Below are 24,611 nucleotides of genomic sequence, written 5' to 3'. Positions count from 1 at the left end.
TTTAATGACCGCTCTCTGACGTTCGATCTTTGCAAATACTGGACTACGGAAGTCTCTTACTTCGCGAGTGTCTCCTCTCCGCAGTGATGATAGCAAACACCCAAGAAAGTTAGGGTCGCGCCTCGCGAAGATCCTAGAGGGTTTTCTTCGCGACCTATACCTAGCGGTGGGCTTACCTCCATACCAACGGCAGATGCGTGAATATAGGCGTTGTATGGACCCATGACACACGGGGCGTACTCGTCTTGGCTTTTGAGCTATGGAACCCCCGGCCCCATTCCATGTATCCAAAAACTTTTAAAACAACGTCCAACGCATCATATATTCACTATTCAGCACCAGTGACAACCTCACCACAAAAGCTGGCCGGGCGGAGGTCCCGCATTGGACCGAGTCCGCGTGCGCAGCCCACGCGCGCGTCGTAACACAGAATATATCATCACCAGCTGTCTGGGACCGCCGTCGGCCGGCCAGCCGCCGCTACAGAAACGAGACGCCCACGCCGAACTGGAGCCCGTGCACGGGCCGGTCGCCCTTCTGCAGGCGCGTCGGCACGCAGTAGTTGAGCTCGAGCCGCGCGATCTCGCCCAGCCGCATGGACACGCCGATCCCGTAGGCCAGCCGCAGGCCCGAGACCAGGATCTGGGCATTCCTGCTGATGTCGTCACCTGTGGGCGCAGAGGGCGCCGGTGAGGGTCTGCAGTGGTAGCATGGGGGAATACACGTAGTGAGAATATACCAGTAATAATAATAATAAAAAATGCGGGAGGTCTTGGAGGAGCACGAAGTTGGACATTGATGAACAGGAAGAGCGAGTGAATACGGAAATGTGTCTGATGGAGGACGGAAACATCGATATAAGAGCATAAACTAAGACCCACTTCATTGTTCGCTTATCGTAGAAGTCGTTTTGAAAGAGAGGCAACTAATTTTCGAGCACCCTGTTGCCTAGAAATAGTTGAGCTTTTACATAATTAGATTCACCTCAACCTAGACATACTTCTGCCTAAGCCTTTGACTGACCATTGTGTGCAATACATTATGTCTTAAAGTCATTCAGCTATCTTATAATGCCTGTGAATGTGAATAAAGTGCAATTAAGAAGACTTAGTAGTAGACTTAGTAGACGACTTAGTACTTAGTAGCGGTGCAAAATGACGCCATAAAATAGGACAATGAAGTGGCATCCTGTCGCATGAAATAAATTGCATTCCGTCGTACGAACTGTCATTCATGGCAGAAACGCTGGTACCGTAAAGTGGGGCTATTTGAGACAGTGGGGCTATTTGAGACAGTATTTAAAATCGCTATCAAATGAAGATCGTTTGATTTTTGTGTGATATTTTTGCTCAGGGAAGTGTGGAATCGAGCAGTAAATCGCCTGAGCAAAAAATTGAGCGTGAATTTCAAGTGGTTTTTATTTTATAGCAATTTTAAATACTGTCTCAAATAGCCCCACTGTCTCAAATAGCCCCACCTTACGGTACTTATTTTACTTCGGCACCTCAGACAAACGTGAAAAGGCGTTCAACAGGGCTATCGTACATAAATACACTGTGATGCAATGGTACGTTCTGCTGACCAAGAATTGGCGTTCAATGTTGCATGATAGAGGATGATTTGCCACAAGCCTCATTATTTCAATATTAGAGACCGTAGCCATTTGACAAACGAACCAACGCGAAGTTTCCTTCATGCCCAGACGTTATCGAACGTTAAAAGTTTCGTCGCACGCTCCTTGGCTATTAAGGTATGATAACTTCGATTCCCAACAATCTTCCCAGTTCCCATCCATGCGAGTGATGTCCCGTTGCCACTCACTGAGTCTGAAGTTGCCGATGTTGCCTGTGTTGACGAAGAAGTGCGTTCGGAAGAGCTCCCCGAAGCCGCCCTTGGAGCGTCGGAACGGCAGCGGGGTGTACAGGTGGAACGCGGCCGCCCAGTACATCTGGAACAGGCCGGACAGGCGGTCAGCGCTAGTTCAATTCCACGGGCAGTATTCAACACAGCTGTCCAGCCAGACCAGCCCAGACAGAGATGCCTAACGGTTTCCATTCGTCTCTCGTGCCTTATTCTCTATATCTCATAGACTGACTGACTAGCCGACTAACTGATTGAATGAATGATGACTGGCTGATTGGCTGATTGCTTGACTCACAACTCAACCAGACTCACTGTTTTTTTTCTCTTTCTCTCATCATGCCCCACACACATACTTCTCCCCTCTCTGCCCAGCCCACGTCAAATCCTCTCACCCACTCACTTCTCCAACACGACTCACAACGGCACCAATGACTTTAATGCCTTGTCCCTACCCTCCCCAATCCTCCAGCCCCGGCTCACATCAGCACCGGTGAAGGACCCGTCCGACTGGGGTCCGATGCCGCGCATCTCGAATCCGCGCACGTTCAGTGGTCCGCCCAAGAAGAAGCGGTCGCTGATGTTGTACGTCTTCTCCGGATACATGGCCTTCATGTGGCCACAAAAGAAGGCGCCTTGAAGTGTCTGTGGGAGCAGCGTGCGGCGTTGGCAGGATGCGACCGAAACAGTGTGTCTTGGTGAGCGTGTCAGGTTTAGTAGCTATAAAAGGGACACATGGGCGATGAACCATGATTGGTGATGTTACATACAAAGACGACGATAAGCTGCCGACTATGAATTATTGTGATGAGGCTATTTAATGTTGGCGAAATGGCAGCATAATGCGCATCGTGCAATAACTAGGACGCCAGGTGGCCTCAATAGATTCACTTACGGTGACGTCTGAAATCGAACAATACAGAGTCACAACTGCTGGGGAACAGGCGCGCTAGAATGACCCATAAAACGGACAGGTATAATTGTTAACGTCATGAGTTTCTATTGCAAATCATAACGCGTTTCAGCAGTGTAATCGCATACTCATTTCCGCTCTTAAGACTCAGACAGTGCCCCGTAAATGCCGCCCGCTGCCCTAAATTTGTTGCCATTTTGACCGCCCCGCGTGTCTTACGATGTCGAGCGGAAGAGGCAGATTGTACTGGAGCTCGGCCTCGTGCTTCAGGAAGCCGATGTTACCTCCCAGGCCCGCCAGCTCCTGGTTCAGCCTAGAGAGCACGGTGCGGAAGGTATGGTTAAGACGGAATGTCATCTTGGACAGCACACTTGCTGACGACACACTAAACCATCATCAATGGCTTGGATACCGAAGTCAGCATCCATCAGTTTTCTTCACAACTCAAGGAGTACCATAACAAATAATCAGGTATCAGGGTGGCAGATTTATCAAGACGGCACTAACAGCTGATGACTGCGAATATTTGGTAAGTTACCACAAAGCAAGCAAGTTACAACTCAAGAGCCCTTATGAAAACCGAAACATCACCATCAACACCTCACATTGACATGACATTCGCAATTTCATTGTGAACCTTGCTAAAACTACCAATACCCCACACTTCACATTCCTTAGTCCGCCGCCACCCACCTGATAAGCGCGCCCTCTGTGGGGAAAATGGTCGAGTCGCGTTTGTCGACGGTGAGGATGTGCTTGACGGCCGATTTCAGCGAGTGGCCCGCCTCGAGTCGCACCTCGAACGGCGTGGCCCGGTCCAGACAGGCCACCTCGCGCCACGCTACGTCGTAGCGCAGAGAGTGTAGCACCTGGCGGGTACGGGCCAGGGCAGGTCAGGTCACGTAGCATCGAATCGGTATCGTAATGTGATGCACATGGTGTTTACGCTAGGTCAGGTCAGGCTGAGGTCGCACACCGTCGTATCCCAATGCGAGGTGTCTAGCGGGAGATGGGTAAAGCCAATTACTCATATCCAAGAGGCATCATTTCCTAGTAATGTTCCCATGTTCCTATACTTTTTACTGGGGTTAAGCCAGGTGAGGCGGTGCGGCACAAAATATCCCACATATTTACACCAGTAACACTTTTGACTCTTGGCCTTTATTACTTATGCAAGGCTTTGACAAACAAGTGAAGTGTATTGCGTCGCTTGCTGTCTTACATATTATGTACATAACAAAAATAATACGCGAACTATGACAACATTCGTGCGGTCTGCTGAATATGGGCACAAAGTAAATAAATGGCACTCGTGTCTCGTTGATCATTTTACAGACGTCTGGCACATACAGGCGGGGCTGATCGTTAAGGCACGGTTAATAGGCTGGGAATGGGGACAGCTGTGAGGAATAAAGTAGCAAAAGGGTCCGGACCGTCCGGTCATGGCGGTAGGGCTGCAGTAAACACCCCTCCTACCTACCGGGAAATGGGCGAAGCAATGTGAGCACTTGGGGATGGGAGTGCAAATGAGTTCAACCGATAACGCGTACTGGTTTCATGTTTTGTCCATGCGTCAACTGGTAACACTCTTCAAGATTAAAGCAGGAACTTTGTTATGTTCCCAGTGACGTAAGCAAAACGAATTGAATAAAACTCCATAGATCACATGAATCATGTTATCTATGCTAACATGTTCATGTTATCATGTTATTCATGTTCATGTTCATTGTTCATGTTATTCATGCTTTCTATGCTAACTCCTAAGCAGTGAGCAACGCTCCTGAGTTTTTTCTAAGATAGTCCCGGTTACCCATGATCAGGTAACCAGGAGTGCCCCCTCCCACAGTCCCGGCGACGCACAGAGACCTTACTTTAACACCAGGGAACATAATAAATTGAACAAGTCGCGGCACTCCCTGCTAAGAAGTGGAAAATACAAATAAAATATAACGCATGCAATACTACAGTGTCGGCCCGAGCAAAATGACTGCCCACTATACCAACACAAGCAACTACCATTCATACCGGTGTTAGTAGTTAACGCAATACGCATTCATACTCGGGTGGGGAAAAGCATGCCTGGTCTGTTCTTGCAAGGTCGTTTTATTGCCGAAACCCTTGGCTCCGTTCGGCTAAGCTAGGCTTGTTGCCGGAGTTATTACAAAACCTGTATTACCGCACTGCGATATCATACCGCCAGGAAAACATTTTAAGGCGGGCCAAAGCGCGTCACACCATGTGAAATGACCTCTACTTGAAGTGGCATTACCAAACAGCACAGCACTTACGTCTGTGGCGGATCGGAAACTGAGATCCAGTAGCAGGCCGCGATCGATTTCTCGGAAACCCGACCACGGAAAGTCCGTTCCAGACTGGTACACTGACGTGGACAACCTGAAGCGATACAATATCATATATTTATGGTATGGTCGTTGCAGACTAAAGTGGAACGGTTGTAAAGCTGGTGAACAGGGAACAGGGAATTGGGCCTACTGGGGATGTATTGCACCTGAACATACTGGTATTGAATCAGACTAGAGGCTGCAACCAACACCAATGCATCGTGCGATACCTACATCATACACTGATGGCGCTGGAAATGAAAAAGGCTGAAAAACGCGACTATCCAACATGCTGTGTAAATATATAGAGACAAGCAGCATCGGGACTCGCCAATATTATTAATGCACTGGGAATAACATTTTTTTTGTGAATATGTCTGGCGTCTGGGTACATTCACGATTGACAATGCTGGGTTTGCCAATAACATCAATAAGGGAACAGCACCATATGCCTCGCACCAGTCCCATCCCGGCAATGGTATGCTTTTGATAATAGACCTGCTAAGTCGAAATGCCATGGAAAAGTGTCTGCGAACGACCCTGGGTACTTTGATTGATGGGAATGACGGCAACCAAGAAAACAAATGGAAGGCCAAAACATCAATTTATTATAAAGGCATGAATGCTGAAGAATCGATATATTCTTACAGATGTCAACTAACCTAGTCATTAATCACGTAAATATTCCACTACAACAATCAATCAATTGCATTTGGAATGTTATCCTAGATTAACGATGGGGGGGGGGGGGCGGCAGGTATAATATCCGGCTATGAGCTCAGCATGAGAAGAAAGGCATCTCAACCTAGGACCGTTTTTACATATTCCAGATTATATATCCAACTCCGTCACATATAACCCAGCCCCGCTATTCCATCACACAGTCCCTTCTCTTCCCTTCACAAACACTCCAATAGATCAACTCACGTGGTTCCGGCGGCGTTGTGGAAGGGCTTGACGAAGGCCAGATTGACGCCGGTGGTCTTGTTGGTGCCGTAGGTGTACTCCCCCTGTAGCTTCTCGCCGCGTCCGGCCAGGTTGGGCAGGCGGCAGCTGAGCACCAGGGAGCCCTCGTTCTGACCGACCAGCGTGTTGATACCTCCGACGATACGACGCAGCTCCTGTACCTCGAACGTTACCTGGTGGGAGAGACAGGGGGTCGGTGGGGGAAACGATACTAAGACGAGTCTATCCCCAACAGCTCAACTCAGAGTCACGGGACATACTCGTATTCTAGGAACAGCCTAGTCAACAGAGGAAAAAGTAGATGCCTCTAGCTAGCTCCATATAGCTCAAAGAAATAGTTCCCAAAATCTGACCATTTAATGAATTTCAGAAGCTAGGCCTTCCCACTTCAAATGAGACCTACCATTCCTGCAGCCACAGCGGGCGGTGGCTATAGGAGTCTCATGAAAAACGGAAACACAGCCCATAAAATTACATAAATGTAGTTATAAGCCGACGTTTGCATGGAATGTTACGTGATCAGCCAAAATAGATCAGAACATAGCAATAAGCCAATATCGTTCGACTTACTCTACTCCCGTGTTTCAAACAAGACTCTGAACGAACGGCACGGAGGCACGCATAGCCACCGTTCATAGTACGCTCATACACGAGAAAAAGCCCTACGAACGTTTTGCGACCCCGCTGGCAGCGTGACCTCATAAAGTTACTCCGGAACATAATCGTTACGGAAATGTGACGGACGACACACGGCTGCGTGCATGTAGACAAAGCATCACTCACGCTAATTGTGCAGCAATAAAATGTATTCGTGTTCACCGCTGCGGGACCATGTCGGAATGTATTGTATTGTAACCGTTTTTCGTCCGGCAGAGAAATGACGCAGGATGTTTAGGCGTGACATCCTTTCGTCGGAATACGCTACATCGTTATAGTCATCGGTTCACACTTCATCATTTAGTCAATAATATCCAAAATAATGGTGCGACGAAGCTTCTATCAGTTGAAAACTGAAGGGTCACCTGACTCTTATATCGAAGGAAAGCGGTTTATGGTGTGCGAAAATGGAGCAAAGAAGAAAGTAATAATATCCAGGGGTTTCCTTCATTGCTTTTTTTTAGCGATTATACACAGACGTTGGTATAGGACGTCAGTACCTCAAAACAGCCAAGCACCATTCACTTTCCTGACCAATGACCGGAATCCCCAGCATCAAATAATTTTGGGGTCTGTTCGTGCCACCCACCGACTTCAACTTCCCTCTCTTCTCCCGTCCATTGATTACTCAACCTCCCACGCACTCTGCCCTTGTTCCACCACCCATCCCTCCCTCCCACTGCCCTTTCCCCCACTCCTCCCCCATCAACTCACCTCCAGCCCCTTTTCGGTAGCTTCCGGACCGCGGCTGGTATCAATAAACACGCCCACAGAACGGAAACAGCCGAGCTGCTCCAGCCTGGTGCGTGCCTCGTGCGTGCGTGTGATCACATCCTCGAGTGTGGCCGCCTCGAACATGGGCTGCACGGTGGCCTGCACGAGATCATCCTTGGTGCGACCCACGCCGTCCACGTGCACCTTGTCCACACGAGCCTGTGGAAGATGGTGGAAGTGAGTGGAAAATTACCGGCGGTATGGTCATGGGGGATAGTGCACTGAAAACAACTAATAAAAGCGGCGAATGAATGGAAAGGCGGAAAAAGTGAATGGAAAATGTCATGGGGGCATTCCATGTCAACCGGGACAGCCAAAATCGGCCACCTCTGCGATTTTGTTCAAACTTGGTATGCTTGTTGGCTATTGGGTGAAACCTCTGAGGGTCAAAGGATTTTGTCATATGCCCTCGGGCTACAGAGATACAAGCCGCTAAACTTCTGCTTTTTTAGCAGAATTGGACGTGTATTGCAATCTTGAAAGATCTATAGCTTCAACATTTTTGAAGCTATTAATTTCAAACAAACGGAAACGTGAACACGAGGAGTTATGCTAGTTAAATTTGGTAATTTTAACATTTTTTGGTGATTTTGAATTTATTTTATTTTGAATTAAATTCTTAAAATCTAATTTGTGAAAAATGGGTACCCTTCGATTTTGCTTAAATTTGGACATTATCTTCCACCACACGTAAGGCATACGTGCTGAGAAAATTAGAGTGGGCCAACGATAACTTTGGATGATATAGCAACAAGTAGTGCAACGTAGCACGGGCGATGGAAGGGGCGGATTTCGCCAACCCCACCTGTTTTTCGCCAATAACTCACGCCATAACTATTATGTTAACGGCAAACTTTCAGCATCTGTCCAGAATTGAATTGCAAATCCTCCTGTGCAAGCAATAGGTAAATCGGTCCACAACTTTTCTAGTAATAGCGGTGTAAAGTCAAACATCTTGCCGGAGCGGCGCGGCGGCCGGCGTCGGCCGTTGCCGCCTGAATGGTAGACTGTGCCGGCGCCGGACGGTTCCATCTTTGCACTGCGCTTCTTACCGCTGATTATGATCGATTCGTGTCAAATTTTGTGTGAAGGCTTAAAAATGTACAGGCAAACTAATGGTCAAATAAATACGAAAACCAACTGGTAAAAATTGAATTATTAGGGTGCAAACACAATCTGTGACTGAAACGTTTCCCGCGTCGGCCGATCCCCGCGCCTTTGCCGGCGACATCTTACTCTTAGCAGGCCACTAACTGCCAAATTTATGGTTAGATTATCTTAAGATTCTCATAACACTACAAATGTCGTAAAAAGGAAGAAATAGGAAAATCGGCCAGTAACTCTTAGAGCTATGGGCGTATAAACGCAAAATAGTCACCAAAGCAAATTTCATCACGATTAACCTCATTTGATCTTGAAGATATTGATCTAGGGCCATGAAATTGGCACACGATAAAGTTCCCCACCGCCCCACCTACAATTCAAATTCCGTTTTTTATACCTTTTTTGGCTAAACCGGGCCTTTCTCCCCTAGCGCTGGGAGAGTCAGGCGTATTTCCTTTTTGCAACCAAAGAGAGGCGCTGCCCGGAGAATGCCCAATTGCATCATTAAAAAAAAAAAACTGGCTTACATCTCCGCGATGACCAGCTATCTCCGTGGCTTAGTAGTTAGTGTGCCGAGTGTACCCAACTCGTAATCTAAAGGTGGCTGGCTCGTGGCCGGTTAGCCTCAAGTGTTTAAACACGCATTCGTTTTTTAAGTAGCATCTGGCCAGCCGGCAAATGTCGTGCAGGGCTAATGTTCGTATCTAAGTAGCATTTGGCCAGTCGGCAACGGCCGTGAGGGCTGTACATATTTACGCATGTTAGATTAGGTCAGGTCACGTCAGGTCAGGCTAGGTTTGCTTTGGTTTGGGGCAGAAAGAAGCATCTCCGGGTAGCGCCTCTCCTTGGTTGCTAAAACGAAACACGCGAGTGCCAGACATTCCGAAGTCCAAAAGGCAGTTACGTAGACGTCGGCCCATTCTGGATTTTTTATATGATGTAGCTTATGTATGGGAGAATAAAGTATGAGAAAATCAGCAAAATCGAAGGGTACCCATTTTTCAGAAAATCAAAATTTATTTTTTTAATTTTAATTTAGTTCATTAATTAGCTAATTATGTCAATATTGTTATCCTCAAATTAAAGCCTGATCTATTCCCTCCATTTCACACTTTGTCTCATGGTGATATGTCTAAAACTTCAATGGTTATGACGCTTTAAAGATGACAATGTGCCTTGCCTAAGTCAATGTTTGATGACGTGTACCTCGGAAACGTGACGTCATATCTTGACAAAAACATGTCTCCTTTCTTTTCACATATAGATGAGTAGTTTCACAAAGTTTCGCAAAAATCGTAGGAGGTGAGGTTCAAAATGGTCATTTTTTGTCTCACTTGACGTGGAATGCCCCCATGGTGACAGACAGCAAATACAAAATATGAAAAAATGAGTGGAGCACGTAGTATGCTATATCAACTCATTCACAAGTTGTCTAGCCGAGCTAACATGCCACAAGCGATCAGTTCAGCTCCCTTTATGCCCTGGCTAGTGCGGAACGCGCTCGCCAATACACTTAACACATTACGGAGAGGATCAATGCCACATAAAAATTCTACAGATAATTACACTTGGCCAGGCAGAAGCCATCGGAATGCCACGCAAACTTCATTCGTTTCGAGCGTAACTATCGTGCGTGAGGTTAAAACAAACATATTATTACCCGTCAACATGCAACGCAGGCACCACCAAAGTCAAACTCTCATTGTGTGTAAGCAGGACACGTCGTGTTAATTTAGAAGTATGCCAATGTGAATCAACATAAGTGCATGTCACAGATGCTTACGACAGCGCGAGGAGACATTTCGCGCTTTGTGGCTGTCGATACTTCCAGGGCAGACCATGACCACAATGGACATTATCGAGCACCGACACAGCCAAACGGATGCGGCGTTCCCACGGCTCGCTGCCGGCTCCGTGTGTAAGTGGCCACCCACCTGTATGGTTTTGAACTGCTCCAGCATGGAACGCTCCTCGTGGGCGGCCGGGGTCAGATCCTCACTGGCCGCCGCCTGTGGGCACACGCGGGGTCAGGGGTCATCAGAGGTCAGGGTACGGGTCATCAGAGGTCAGGGTACAGGCCATCAAGTCATATGGGTCGGTACAGGTCATCAAGTCAGCTTATGGGTCAGCAAAAGGTCAAAGCTCAATCAAAGCAGTCAGATGACAGAATATGGTTCATCAGAGGTCCTGGTCCATGTTCTTCAGAGGTAAGGGTACAGGTCTTCGGGGCCCGGGTCATCAGCGATCAGAGAAAGGATCAGTGGTATGAACAGGGGTCATCAGAGGTCAGGATCTGGAGGTCAGCATGAGATGGAGCGGCAACAGTGGCACTGGGCAACACAGAGTGACAGCAGCGCTGGTGTCCTGTTTGCGTCAAAATGGCATATTGACGGAAATTGTTCATATGCCGGCCTAAAAAGGTGGTGTTAGAGCTCATGCGTTAGCCTACGATGTCCACAATTCTATGAATGTGGCGGACGTTATTGGCAACAATATAATGACTGGTTCAATTACTGCGACCACTACTGATCCTTGCATCCAAGCATCGATTCATGGTGAATGCTCCGAACAAAGGGAAAAAGGTCACGCACATTGGCCATGCCGGGCATTGGTTGATTGATCATACCTGCGTTCCTGCGGAGCCAATAATGTCGGGTCATTACCCCTTACACACCAAACCTCGAAACACGAAACAAATACGGTCATACCCAACCAAAAGAACGACGAACGGTGCTCTGCTGCAGTCCAGTAGAATGGACAAACCTGGGCTGAGAATAAAAGTAAGAAAGAAGTTATTTATTACATCAAAATGTAACGCGATCCGGGAATGGCTGTGCTACAGACTTCATTCACAAATGTATGAAAGAGGATTAAGGTGAAAGAGGATTGTTTCTTAGCGGCATAGGCGCTAGAGCTCGCAGATAGCAGACTGCAGCAATTTTGCGTCACCAAGAGCTTTTAATCATGGTGGATCCACGAAACATATATTAATGTTTTAATTGGCACAATAAATATGTATATTTAATCTATTTAGTTTCATAGAAGAGCGAAATTAGAGGAAATGGTATATGTATTGCTCTCTTTCCACGCACTGCGCAAATGGCTTGCACACGGCACATCCGGGAGCCTCAAAAGCGCATGGTTAATTGGTTAATTTCCTGTAAAGACTTGTTCAATAGTTGTTGGGAGTCTTGGGACACCATCAGGTGACCAACATTTACATACCATTCACCGAACAGACATGCTCGCCATTGCGTTTCCTCCATCCACAAATAACCCAATAACGACTCCGCATGGAGCAACGCACAGTAAAATGGAAACAAACGACAGCCTTCCACGCCAGGTGGGGCGCTGTTCCGACCCTCACTGCATGACCATCGTCACACAGGTCGCATGCAATGGTGATGAGGCCTGTTTGAAGGCGGTCCCGGCAGACGGCATCAATCAAGGATCGCGGGGTGCCGGCATTGCCAGTGTTTGGAGCACAGTGTAGCAGCTGGACACTCCCACCATTCCGAGTTCGATGGTCGGCCGGACTGGCACGGGACAAAACACGGACACGCGGAACGCCTCCCTGTGTTTTTGCATGAATGGTGATGTAAATGATGGTACAGCCCAAGGCTATATAAACCAGGTAGAACGCTCCCGAAGAAAAAGTGGTGACAAGCAATATTTAGTTGCCGCGACCCTCACTTGTTCAAGACTATATCCGCAAGCAGCATTTACAAGCTAGCGGAAATCGACCAATCGGCGTTCGGCAATACTCAACGCTGATTGGCCCGATGCTCGTGACGAAATTGCGGGGGACTGCAGCTACTCCCCTATGGCGTTTCATTGACTTATGACTTTTGAAGGGGATTTGTATCAGTTTTTGTTGGGTTTGAGGCCATTTTTGAGCTTGGATATTCTTTCCGTGACCTTTGACTATATAATAACGACATTTAATTATGACATTTCTATATACTACCGGTGTCACATCGGCCAAAAAGACCGTAAGTACATGGGATAGACGGACCACTGCTGATGGGGCCACACATGTCGGCGTGTGGTCATCGGAGGCCCATGAGGGCTCGACATGGGCCCTTTATGGGTCGGTATAGGCCCAGTGGGTCCAGTGCAGGCCTACCAGGGGCCGGTGGCATATAATGTAAGGCTGTCTCGGGACGAATTGAGGGCTCATGGGGGCCATATAGGACCATTAGGGACAACATAAGCCAATCAGGGGTCCATTTAGGCCAATAAAGGCGCTTCAGGGACTTGAAGAGGCCATTCAAGAGCCGTGGTGGGCCCATGAGGGGACGGCATTGGTCCATCAGGTGCAGTCAGGGGATGTTGTACGGGTTTCTCAGTGACCCATTTGGGCATATCAGTGACCAATTTAGACCCAGCAGGGGGCTTTGTAGACCTATCAGGGGCTGGTGATGGTTTATCGGAGGCCAGCGTTAGTCCATCGGGGCACGGCATGCCCATTAGAGGTAATTGCGGGCCCACACTGAACAATGATGGCCCTTCAACGGCCCCTAATGGATCTAGATTGACCCATGTTCCATGATGTGTCATGTATGCCCCTATGGCAGGCCTACTCAGACCCCTGATGGACGTTCCCGGCCTCTGATGACCCTATACTGAATCCTGGTGGGGCTCTAAGAGTCTCCAATAACCCTTCTTCAGCCCATTATTACCATACGCTGGCACTAAAGGCCCCACATCAGCCGCAGGGCAGTCCGTGCCAAGACAGCATGTCTTTTCGGCCGATATTACATCGGTAATATTAATTAAAATCATGATTTTATGGTGCCATTATATAGCTAACAGTCATAAGAAATATATTTCAACTCGAAAACAGCTCGAAACAGCATATAATCTTAAAGAAACCCCTCTGAAATCCAAAAGCCTATTCGGGTCCATAGAGAATAACTGCGGTCCCCCGCAATTTCGTCACGAGCGTCGGGCCAATCAGCGTCGAGCACTGCCGAGCGCTGATTGGTGGATTTTCCGCTAGCGCGTGAGTGCTGCTCGCGGAACAAGAGTTCGTCGACAATCCTCCACAAACGTCTGTCACCACTTTTCGTAATGCTAAACAGCCGGAGCGTACCCCCCTGGTACAGCCAATCATTTACTTGTCGTACAACAATTTCTCAGCTGGAATGTTCCGATGTTTACTAATAACTGTTCCAGAAGTTTATTGGTATCATTACAAGAATGACGCGTGAAACGCAGATGATGAAACGCAGAAAACGCAGAAGCGTAAGTAATTTTCTTCAAGGGAAGAACTACCGTGACCGTTTGACATTGCGTTAGACAATAATTTCAATAATAAGAAGAGGAAACCCCTTTCATGTCCCTCATCGGCGCATGAACGAACACAAGTCACGGAAACTCATCGACAGAAAGACATGCAGCTACATCCATCCATCAACCCCAACAAACAACCAAATGTATGAGAGACCATGCATAACGATACAACAGTGTGTACCAATCAACGTTTGGCGTGCGCATAGGTCGACGCCGGCCGGGCGGGGTGGGTCACCATACGTCACATCGACCAGGCGACCACTGCGTGGCGCTCTACTGCTGCCCCAGGTGGGAGTCCAGTGTGGCGGTGCTGCCCGCCCGCTCGGGCAGCCGCGAAGATGGTGCTTCACTGGCGGAGACTGGTCGGCCTGCTGTGCTGCACGGTCAGGTCTGTAAGGTGGCTGTTCCGAGGGGCAGTCGGGCATTGGGCGGATATTTATCTCACGAGTTACGAATTTCAAACAACGGACTCTGCTTTTCGTTGACATTATCTGGGCATATGAGAGCAACTTTTAGTTTTATCTAAATACAGTGCCAAGTCTTCCTAGTTATATCAAGGGGATTTATGCATTCGAAGAATGGCCCGCTGAATTTCACAAAATTTCACAAAGCTGATAGTGTCGGACTCCCAAAACAATAGCGACTCGATGATACTGGAATTCCAAGCTTAAACGAGCCTTTGGCTCGTTTCCAAGGCTCCGCTGAGCCTTTGAAATGTGCATACATCTAAAAGAGAACATGGATGTGATTAACTAATAACTATAGACCAGTGCATACTTGCTATGTAGGGTCTGTAGATAAAGATTTGACTAAGAATTCAAAATGTTCACGCTAACGAGCTGTACAGTGTGTGCAGTGTACACATCATTAACGTCGTGCAGTTCGACACCAATGCTCTTTACGCTCTCAATCACACACACGCTTCAACTATGTATCATATGGTGTGCAGAGCGCTTATGCGTGACAAACTGCCCGTCAAGAGGTGCCGCATTATCTATCAACGCCTGGTTCCGTGTGAATCCACTCTCTTACATCGCCATGCTCTTGTTCCCAGCGTGCTGTCCGCGGCCACCACCGCCAACAGCACTGTCTGCGAGCGGCCGCCGCCCGACCAGCTGATTCCCGCTGACTACGACCGACGCGTGGCACCCTTCTCCGGCGACCAGGCGCTGCCGGTTCACCTCTCCGTCTGGGTAGTGGCCGTCACCTCAGTCAGCGAGCTACAGTCGGATTTCTCCGTGGCGCTCTACCTGCGGCTGAAGTGGCGCGATCCGCGTATCGTGTTCCCCACCTGTCTGCGCCGGCCGTTTCTGCTGATCGAAACGGGCGAGATTGATCGACTCTGGCTGCCCGATGTGTATTTTGTGCATGACAAAAAGTCGTCCAGGCATATGGTGGTGCGGCGAAACGCGGCACTGCGGTTGAACCGAGAGAACTCGACGCTCTACTTCTCTGAGAGACTGACGCTGACACTGCGCTGCAGCTTCGACTTCGAGCTGTTTCCCATGGACACGCAGGTCTGCGAAATGATCATGGAGCCATACGCCTACGACAAGCAGTTCATGGACCTGCGCTTCGAGAATCCGGGCATCTACTTCAACAACTTCAAGGCGCGCATCGCTCAGTTTCAGCTACTGCGCGTGCTGCCAGGTAACTGCAGTTATACCTATCTCTACCAGGGAACGCAGCTTCGCCAGAGCTGCCTGCGGGCCGTCTTCTTCTTTCAGCGTGCCTTCAACTACTACCTTCTGCAGATGTACGTGCCGTCGATGCTGATTGTGGCCATCAGCTTCCTGGGTTTCTGGGTGCCGGTGAACCTGGTGCCGGGTCGGATCGCGCTCTCCATCACCACGCTGCTGACGCTGGCCACGCAGTCGCAGACGGTGCAGCGCCAGCTGCCACCCGTCTCCTACATGAAGGCCAGCGACGTGTGGATGTTCGCCTGCATCCTGGCCGTGTTCGCCACCCTGGTGGAGTTCACGCTGTCGTACCGACACTACGACCGGCGCCTGGTCAGCGAACAGAGCGCCGTGCTGCCGCTGGGCCAGCCGCGCCGCGAGCAGCGCTCCCTGCACGGCGGCTCCAGTCTCCGGCGCCGCCTGACACTCGCGTCCCGGTCACCCCACTTTGTCGACAACGTGTCCAAGATATTGTTCCCGGTCTCGTTTGTTTTGTTCAACATCATTTATTGGCTTTATTTTACGGCTAGCCAAAAGAAGAAGCATCTCGAAAAGATGAAGTATATTGCGTAAGCGCTTGTGAAAAGTTGACAGCTCAGGAGAGCAGTGCACAAATATCACGAAGTTATATTTGTGATATTTGTGTTATCACGAACCTAGTTACGGCATACGTCATCATTGCCGTCATAGGCACTTTTCTGCGCAGTTATTAATGGCCGTTCCGATTTGGATTTCCCGGTTAAAACTTGCAACTTGGTTTTAATTTATCTCGATTTTTGAATTGATCGTATTTGCTAGGCCAAAAAACAACTTATAACTAAATTAAGTGTGCTGATCAAAAATTTAATGCATTCTTATATCATCGAACAAGCAATATTACGGATACGTTGTAATACGATCGTTGAACCCCAAATCAATGTTGTATGGGCGAAAAGAAAACAAAAAGAAAAAGGACGAAAAGAAAAAGAAAAACAAAACAAAAAGAAAACTGTTAATTGAGTTGGTGGCCGCCACTGGCGGTCGCAGGGGGGGGGGGGGGGGGGGGCCACGGGGGCCATGGCCCCCCCTTTGGTGCTGAAAGGTGGGGCCATACTATCTTTTGGCCCCACCTTTCAGATCGAACAAAAGTCCTAGAAAAGTTTTTCGTATGTTTCATTTTCTTTCTTGCGCCATCAAAGGACGTAAATTTCACTCATGAGTGGGCTCAGTTTCGCATTCTGTCAATTTGGCGGTCAGCGTCGCTGGCACCGGTTCACGAGTATGGCCGGATCTTATATGGAATATCAGCGTGGGTTTACTTGAGGCTCTCGTAGGCCCAGCATTCAGCAATGGCTGGCATGAGACCCTCTTCGGCAGTGGCGGGTGGGCCCTGCTAAAGGAGATTGGCTCCAAGACACTAAAGTAAGACCTCATGGGTTGGTGCTGTGCACCTCAGAAGCCCGGTGGTGACGCCGTATGCCGGCTTGGTTTCTTAAGGATTAGCGTGGGACCTCCGGGGCCTGCATAGAGTTTGCATGAGCTAGTATGTAATCTCAGAGGCATGTGTGTAATGTGTACACAGTGGCGGTCGCGGGGGCCGGGGGGGGGGGGGGCATCAGGGCCATGCCCCCAAAGGTCAATAAAGGGGGCCATCATATCATTTCCCCCCCCCCCCCCCCTCAAACAACCAATGGGCCCCCATATAGGTGTATGGGGCCCTGGCAATTATTCGATCGTCACGAGGCTAAAAAACCCACGCCCAGCTATTAATATAGCTCCCACACCGGTCTTTGAACGTCCTACACTGACCTCTGAGGGAACTTCAGTGGCGGTCAAGCGCCTACGTTGACCGCTAAGAGCCTACATCAACCTCTGAGGCCCCACATCTGGCCTATGAGGGCCCCTAACCGGCCTCAGTGGTCCCAACCGGCGTCTGAGGGTCTCACACCGGTCTCCGGTAGCCTTATTTTTGTCTCTGGTGTCCCAAGACGAACCTTTAGGTGCCAATAAGGGCCCCGCACTGGCTGCTGAAGACCCGATGCCGGCCTCTAAGGGTCTGCATTGGCCTCTGAGGAGGGCCCATCTTGGCCTTTGAGGGCCCTCTGCTGGCCTCTGGGGTCCAACGACGGCTCATGCCGGTCTTTTAGGGCCCCACGCTGACCTCTGAGGGCCCATGCTGGCCTGTAATGAGTAAGGACCCACATTAGCTTCTGAGAGCCCAACTCGGTCTCTGATGGTCTCAAACTACTGGCCTTTGTAGTTTGCAGGCCCTGTGCTGGTCTCTGAGGGCCCTAAACTAGCCTCTACATGAAAACATACATGGGTGGGTTTCTGAAGATCAGAGGGCTCACGCAGTCTCCGGCACAGCCTTACGTTGGTCCTGATCGAGATTGCTTTACGTCCTGATGGTCCCGCGCTGATTCCCTCATATTTCGAGGTCGGGACCCCATGAGCCGGTATGGGTCCTGGGGCTGGCAGAGACTGATGAAGTCCTTAGGGCTCAGGGCCAGTCTTTTTAGCAGTAGGACTAGGCAGGTTGAGTGAGCCCCAACAGAGCCGTTGCGAAGCCCCGCAGGAGTCGCGCGCGGCCCTCAGATGCCAATTCTGAAAGCTCGGAACCTGTGGGGGTCTCCAGAGGCCGGTGTACCTACTCTCTCCCGCCGCCACACAACTAGGTACCTATATGGGTAAATGTCATAGTCTAAAAATGCTCTCTGGGTTTCACATGCTTGTTCAAAGCAAGAGGCATCTGTACTTTTTAGCAAGATGTATCTGTACTTTTCCGAATTGTTTTATAGTGGTAAGGTCATGAATCCGCGTGCCTGACCTTCCAGTATACCTATGCTTCACCGATCCGTCGTCATGGACGGTGCAGCGGCCCGACCGGTGGGCACACCGTGAGACGGTAAATGGAACTGGTGATTTTGCCTTAAATTCCTTAAATTGAGCTCAAAGATTTCACGCAAGAATGAGATGGATGAAGCATAAGTAATGCCAACTGTGCGGCGCCTCGTGGACGTAAAAAATTAGCCGATCACCCCCCCCCCCTCCCGGTGACGGATAATGTTATGTCCCGCGAGTGTGACTTTGGCCCCCCCTTTTGCTAGCGGCTGCGACCGCCAGTGGTGGCCGCGGATGACGACTTATCATTTCAACACATATTCAGCATACCGTGTCACCATGACAGCAATACCTATGTACAGCCCACCGCTAAAGTAATGTAGGGTTTTACCAATCTCAACGGTTGGCTTTGACTGGCGATTGTTTAATGCGGAGTGATCGAAAATAAGATGTCAATAGCTAAAGTTCCAGCTGCAAGGGTGACGATAGATATAAGCTACATTTAAAGTTTTATTGTAGTCTGGCTAATCGTTCCTAAGCTTCAGAAGCACAACATACCCATGACTGAAACCCCACATTACTTCTGCTGTGGACTGTACCTGAATGAAAATAAACGAAACAATGTATGTGCATGACAATACACATTTCACGATGGAGGCGTCCTGGCTTGAGCACTGTAAACAGCAGGACAGAAAACAATCGATGGAATTACCTACCTACCTAGAACTGATGTTTTTGGGAACAATGGTGTTTTATGATACGCCAAGTAACTTTATCGCACAAAACTGTCAGCACGAGCTTGATACGCATTGCAAGATCCCACTACATCCTGTTCAATGACCTTTTTTGCACATAAATTGAACCATCAAATTTAATGACAGCAAACGAGACGAAAAAGTTAAAAGTACCTATGCCTTTTATGATGTTTCAGGTCAACGTGGAGGCACATTGCTCAGTGTTGGCGAAATCACCCAATTTTCAGCTAACTACAGACCCATCTCAAGAGGCCCACAGAGACAACCCAACTATCAAAGCCATCGGACGAAAGCATATGCTCACGATGAATAAGCCAAGTGAGCCATTTGAACGCATTTAAATGACCTAAACGTATCTAATGACCAAGCAAACGCGTTAATGTACATTGTACAAGCAAAGTGGGGCGGTAAAGGTGGCCAGGCAGAATGAAGTGTCTACATGAGCGCATACAAATCGATACATAACGTCTTGTCGACCTTAATAATAGTAACAAGGAATAGTAAGCAGGGCGTAATAAATATTCAAGGGAATGGCCTGGATTTTGCAAACCCAACACATTCACCAATAGGGCCCGTACATAATCAGTCAATGAGGCTGCAGAACTGAGCTTAAAATTCACGGGCAGGACAGTCACCACCCGAGCCTTTTACACAGCTATTGGATACCATGCATCACATAAAGAAATGGGAGCAAACTCGAGGAGGTAGCGCACCATTCCATTAGTTCACCTGCTCCAATTCCCTTTTCAAAACTTCTCGCTCAAACTAGCAGGCGTTGCTAATTACAGGCAAGCTAAAACCAAACTTACATTGATAGTGATACCTTCACGTTCTCAGGTACGAATGCAACCAACAAGCTTCCTCCATGCAATTTGCTACTCCAGAAAGTCTACTTGGTGATCCCTCGCCAACCAGCCCGAGCGTGGACGGTGCTGCCACCTACACAGAGCCGGCAAATGTGACAGTGCCATCAAACAAAACGAGCACATTCGCTCCCGATAGGTCCTTATGCGATGATATAAGACATATAGCATTGCTTTTTCATAACCACATTCATCGCAATCTAAATTTCACTGAGAGGGCCGCGCCGTAGCGTATCTTGCGCTAGGAGTTACATGCCATGCGGCACAGCATACTTTCAGGCGTTACTGCTAGTGCCATCTAGCGAGGGGAATCTCTACTAGTCGAATACTAGCTCGTTCTGAGTAGCTGAGGAACGCTACTCGGTTCGGAGACGAACGTTTTATCGAAAAATATTTCGAGAACAATAAAGGGGCAGAGAAGCACAAAAATGTGGCAGTCAAAGGCAATAAAACAACAGCAACAAGAAAATGAAACAAAATGGAACCTAGGAAACAAAGGTCATGACTGTTCATTAAAGTTACGTTATCCTCAATTCATCATTCCTCTCACAACCTCAGCTTATGTGCGCACTGTGCAGGTAAGCGTCGATCAGCACATCAAGATTTCGTTTTTTTTTTTTGCTGTAGGCATAACTAACAGTCTGACTAGGGGAGCCAGGTGTATTATTGGCCTCGAGATAAGGGTTCCAGCGACCAGTAGATAGCGGCGTTAAATGCCCTCACCCTCGCCCCCATTCGGGTGGGACTGGGTCCACTTAGGCAGAATCTGCCAGCTTGGTCGCTCTGATAGCTACGGGCATTCAGACTGCACCCAAACTACTGGTCGCTGGAGCCCTTACTCGAAACCTATACTATAAACGCAGACGGCACCTACCTTGGCCTGAACGGCGCCCATGGTGATGGAGCTTCACGAGCACTTCCACAGGCCAGCCGGCACCTGCCGAAAATGAGGTCTCCGTCAGGATTCATATCACATACAGCAGAGTATACGTGTATGAGTTCAGAGCTATGCTGTGGTGAATTTCAGAGGTTCGGAGTCGGAGTCGCCCGAAGTCGTGACCACGAGCCAAGAGTCGGTGTCGGTGGCGGAAGAGTCGTAGTCGGTAAAGCTGCGTGGACGCTAAAACCTGGCGTATTTCTAGACTCGTTTCTGAGGAGTCATTTAAAGCAATACATTATACCACCCGCAAAAAAAAAACAGCCGATTGCTCTCGACGAGACATAGCAAATATTGACCAAAGGTTTAAACTCTAGGTATGTACAGTCCACAGCAGAAGTAATGTGCGGTTTCAGTCATGGGTATGTTCTGCTTCTGAAGCTTAGGAACGATTAGCCAGACTACAATGAAACTTTGAATGTAGCTTATATGTATCGTCACCCTTGCAGCTGCAATTTTAGCTATTGTCATCTTCTTTTCGATCACTCCGCATTAAACAATCGCCAGTCAAAGCCAATCGTTGAGATTGGTAAAACCCTACATTACTTTAGCGGTGGGCTGTACCTGACCTTGACATTCTTCACTTTATCAACTCATCAAGACTGCATTAAAATTATGCCTGGACTGATCCAAAACCTTTCATTCATGGCTTGTTCGTCGACACTGCTTATCAATCTATTTTACTCGTTTCCGTAAGTTCCCAGGTCTGGAGACTGCCCTCAGCCTATGAAGGCTCGGTAGACCCACAGTGCCTTGAAAGGCCCTCAACCTGATCTAAGGGTTTTCTTTACTAGTGAGATCAGCCATCCAGTCTCAGAAGGATCATACCAGCCCCTAGGGACACTGTAGAAGCAAGAGAAGACCAAACCACGCTGAGATGGCAAAGCAAGTTGCGTATCTATCACTCAGTGCTGTCAGTGAAGCCATGGGTCCAGACCCCAACAACTCCCCAGGGTCTTCAGCGCTGATCTGACCCATGCAGGAAAACCTATTCTGATAGCTGGGATATGCCATGCCATACGAAATTGGTAGATAATTAACACTAAGAACACTAATTGGCGCAGATCAGGCCTTACGCCGATGAGTCAAGGAGACGCTGTGAGTTGCACTTGGGATTAGAAACACACATGGGTTGTGCTCCGTTGCAAACACCAAACACCACAGCAGAACTTGCTTCATCACCCTGGCCCCAGGACAGGTAGGTGTCATGAGCATGTGAGTGCACGTCTACAGTATCTTTAGGAATCTTGTTGGTCTGCTGATCTGCGCCATTCAGCGACTGACATGCGCCACAAAATTTAGCGGTCGCCATGATCTGAATTTGGCACATGTGAAGTTTCGTCAGACGTGTGCTGGGGAGCCATACTGGAAACCATCCACACACTGCGCCCGACGTCTGTGAGACCCTCATTCGCCGAAATTCGGCGCAAGCAATTTTGCCCTGAAACTTCTGCATGAGTTGCACTGAAAGTTGGGTGTCTATTTGCGCAAAAATTATGCCACTTTTACATAATGCACATGAACACATCTACCAACCAAGGTTGTATCAACCAGACAGAGTGTTCGTGGGTCGAGCATCTGAATTAATGTGATGTTTCCAAATAATTTTTTTGGGGGCAGGGGGGAATTTCCATGGAATTCAATGGAATGGAATTGATGTTCGCCAATTCAACAATACGCTCAGCGGACTGTAGCGTCGTGGCATGAAACAAGGCCGGGACCGGAAGGACACACAAATCGGCACGCCCAGGTCAGCGAGAGGGCGGCCGAGGGCAGGGCGGCCGCTTGTTTTGTCAGATTATCCCCACTCTAATTCCTCTCGATCTCGCAGTGAGCAGGAAGGACTACCCATTGAAGGACTTGAGAATTGCTGAGCATTCACGATGCTCACCTTTCGTGGGCGGATGCTCCTCCGCTGAATAAACTCAGGGCGGCAGCAGCACATGACAGTCGGAGCAGGGGACATCTCATCCCAAACCCTCTCCAGAGCCACCCACAGCACGAACTGCTGCTAGATTGACCAGCATGCCAAAAATTCAGTGACTGTTATTCACCAAAAATGTTGTGGCTGCCCCACTCTGTGCTGAAAAATTCAACGGCTACCTACTATGTGCTGAACTCAACACATGCGAAGTGCTCTGGATGTGTGCATGCGAAAAACGGCGGGTGTGCTCCAAAATTTTCTGTGCAATCCCACTACTACGCGAGACATATTCAGCATAACATGCATTTTTCCAGTCTGGCTGAGGCGTGCAGAAATTTCAGGTGCAACACCACCACACCAGATAAATTTGGCATAGCGTGCATACTACATTTTTCCCAGTCTCAGTTGGGGAAACTACGAGGCGAATGTCAAAAAATGGATTGGTCAATAAATGGACTTTTGATGACCATATATGGGCATAAATGCAGCCCCCGCTACTAAGGGTGAAAAGCTGTATAACAAGCCGGTACTTGCGGTATCGTGTCTACTTATTGGGGAGAAAAGGCTTCCATTTTTCACTAGGAATTAGTGTGATTTGATTAAATTCGGCGAATTGACTCGAAAATGGCGATAGGTAAACGGCTTTTCTGCAGGTTCTGGGCATCACAATCAGCTGGCCATTCAATAAATGGATTGGTTTTATGAAAGAAAACTGTTTAAAGATTTAATTTAATTACAATAAACAAAAATATTTAATTCTAAAATAATAATTTAACTACAATTAGAAAAACCATAAACAAAATAATAAAAATGACATTTTTAAACCACGGTACTGCTTACATTTTTTGGCGCGTCTGTTTCAATCGGCCATATTTGCCAATCACGGTTTGACCATGCCGCCATGCGTTGTAACTCTGCGATTTAGAGCCGCCAGTTAATTATGCACTGGATGAGTGTAGGCCTTGTGTGGTTAAAAAACATTCTTATGCCTTATTTTTTCATTTGAATGCTAAAATTCATTGAAAAGATGAAGTTGTCTGATTTTATGACCATATATGGTCATTGCCCCGCCCACTCCAGCCGCTGATTGGCTTATCCAATTTTTGCTTGGCTCCTCGTAGTTTCCCCAACTGGTCTGGCATAACATTGGTAAGGTAAGGGCACCTGGTGATTGGTGGTGATGGTGTAAAGCGATATTGTCAATTCATAACCAAATGAAATAACACACCCTGATCAGAATCCAATTTGAATTGAGCAGGTAGGTAACTAACTTCCCTTTCAAATAACCCACCCAAGTCCACATGTCACTTTGACTTCCAAATCAAAATTGAAATTGAGTACAGACTTTAGAGTAAAATTGAAATTCAAGCAGCTCTAACCACGGTAATATATAGGTACGGTACAATATCTATAACATAGTCTACGTGCAAAATTCATAGTATGATATGCGCAATGCAGATATCATTCAGTATCAGTACCTCATCAGAGTGAGGTACCTCACTGATAGGTACCTCAGGTACCTATCAGTGGTGTGTGACCTATCACACACCACCTCCTTCAACAAAAATAGCGCGGTATGTATATTGAAAAATAGCAAAAACAATATAGTAGCCACGCCAAAAGACAACTATTTTGCGGCTTTGTCGAATAAAATTATTGTGGCGCCAGAATAACTAGCAGGGAAATGGACGCCAACAGCTGATGAGGTGACATTCCAGTTCT

At 48.1% G+C, this 24,611-nt stretch overlaps 2 protein-coding genes across 8 annotated transcripts; one reads left to right on the top strand and one right to left on the bottom strand.

The window, feature by feature from the left end:
- Positions 1-295: 295 nt before the first annotated feature.
- On the bottom strand, positions 296-24,597 carry LOC122390422 (sorting and assembly machinery component 50 homolog). Of its 7 annotated transcripts, none has more exons than XM_043383348.1 (11): positions 24,442-24,597; positions 20,903-20,965; positions 10,551-10,625; positions 7,453-7,671; positions 6,043-6,254; positions 5,062-5,167; positions 3,467-3,642; positions 2,993-3,086; positions 2,344-2,505; positions 1,822-1,948; positions 296-668 (listed from the first exon to the last, which is right to left on the bottom strand). In XM_043383348.1, the coding sequence occupies exons 2-11, from the start codon at positions 20,921-20,923 to the stop codon at positions 481-483; spliced, it is 1,380 nt and encodes a 459-aa protein (XP_043239283.1). In that variant the 5' UTR covers positions 20,924-20,965; positions 24,442-24,597; the 3' UTR covers positions 296-480. The 7 variants fall into 7 exon arrangements, with proteins under 7 accessions (XP_043239283.1, XP_043239284.1, XP_043239287.1 ...); XM_043383349.1 differs by having other exon boundaries at positions 24,368-24,574; XM_043383352.1 differs by having other exon boundaries at positions 24,518-24,571.
- Positions 13,571-16,580, top strand: LOC122390423 (glycine receptor subunit alpha-2-like). The gene is made up of 2 exons (XM_043383355.1): positions 13,571-14,299; positions 14,966-16,580. Exons 1-2 carry the CDS (start codon positions 14,250-14,252, stop codon positions 16,161-16,163), a joined length of 1,248 nt encoding a protein of 415 aa, XP_043239290.1. The 5' UTR covers positions 13,571-14,249; the 3' UTR covers positions 16,164-16,580.
- Positions 24,598-24,611: the final 14 nt, after the last annotated feature.

This window comes from Amphibalanus amphitrite, unplaced genomic scaffold, assembly GCF_019059575.1.
Source record: "Amphibalanus amphitrite isolate SeventyFive unplaced genomic scaffold, NRLGWU_Aamphi_draft 000395F_arrow, whole genome shotgun sequence".
Taxonomy (NCBI): Eukaryota; Metazoa; Arthropoda; class Thecostraca; order Balanomorpha; family Balanidae; genus Amphibalanus; species Amphibalanus amphitrite.
This window is presented reverse-complemented; position numbering and strand designations above follow the sequence as displayed.

What these genes read in the sequence shown, in the direction of transcription:
- LOC122390423 (XM_043383355.1), top strand. Translation starts at nt 14,250, where the DNA reads ATGGTGCTTCACTGGCGGAGACTGGTCGGCCTGCTGTGCTGCACGGTC. An exon ending in CTGCTGTGCTGCACGGTCAG is followed by an intron (nt 14,300 to 14,965) that starts GTCTGTAAGGTG and finishes TCTTGTTCCCAG; the next exon opens with CGTGCTGTCCGCGGCCACCA.
- LOC122390422 (XM_043383348.1), bottom strand. Translation starts at nt 20,923, where the DNA reads ATGGGCGCCGTTCAGGCCAAG. An exon ending in CTACCGAAAAGGGGCTGGAG is followed by an intron (nt 6,255 to 7,452) that starts GTGAGTTGATGG and finishes CTCTCCCACCAG; the next exon opens with GTAACGTTCGAGGTACAGGA. An exon ending in CACAACGCCGCCGGAACCAC is followed by an intron (nt 5,168 to 6,042) that starts GTGAGTTGATCT and finishes GTATCGCTTCAG; the next exon opens with GTTGTCCACGTCAGTGTACC.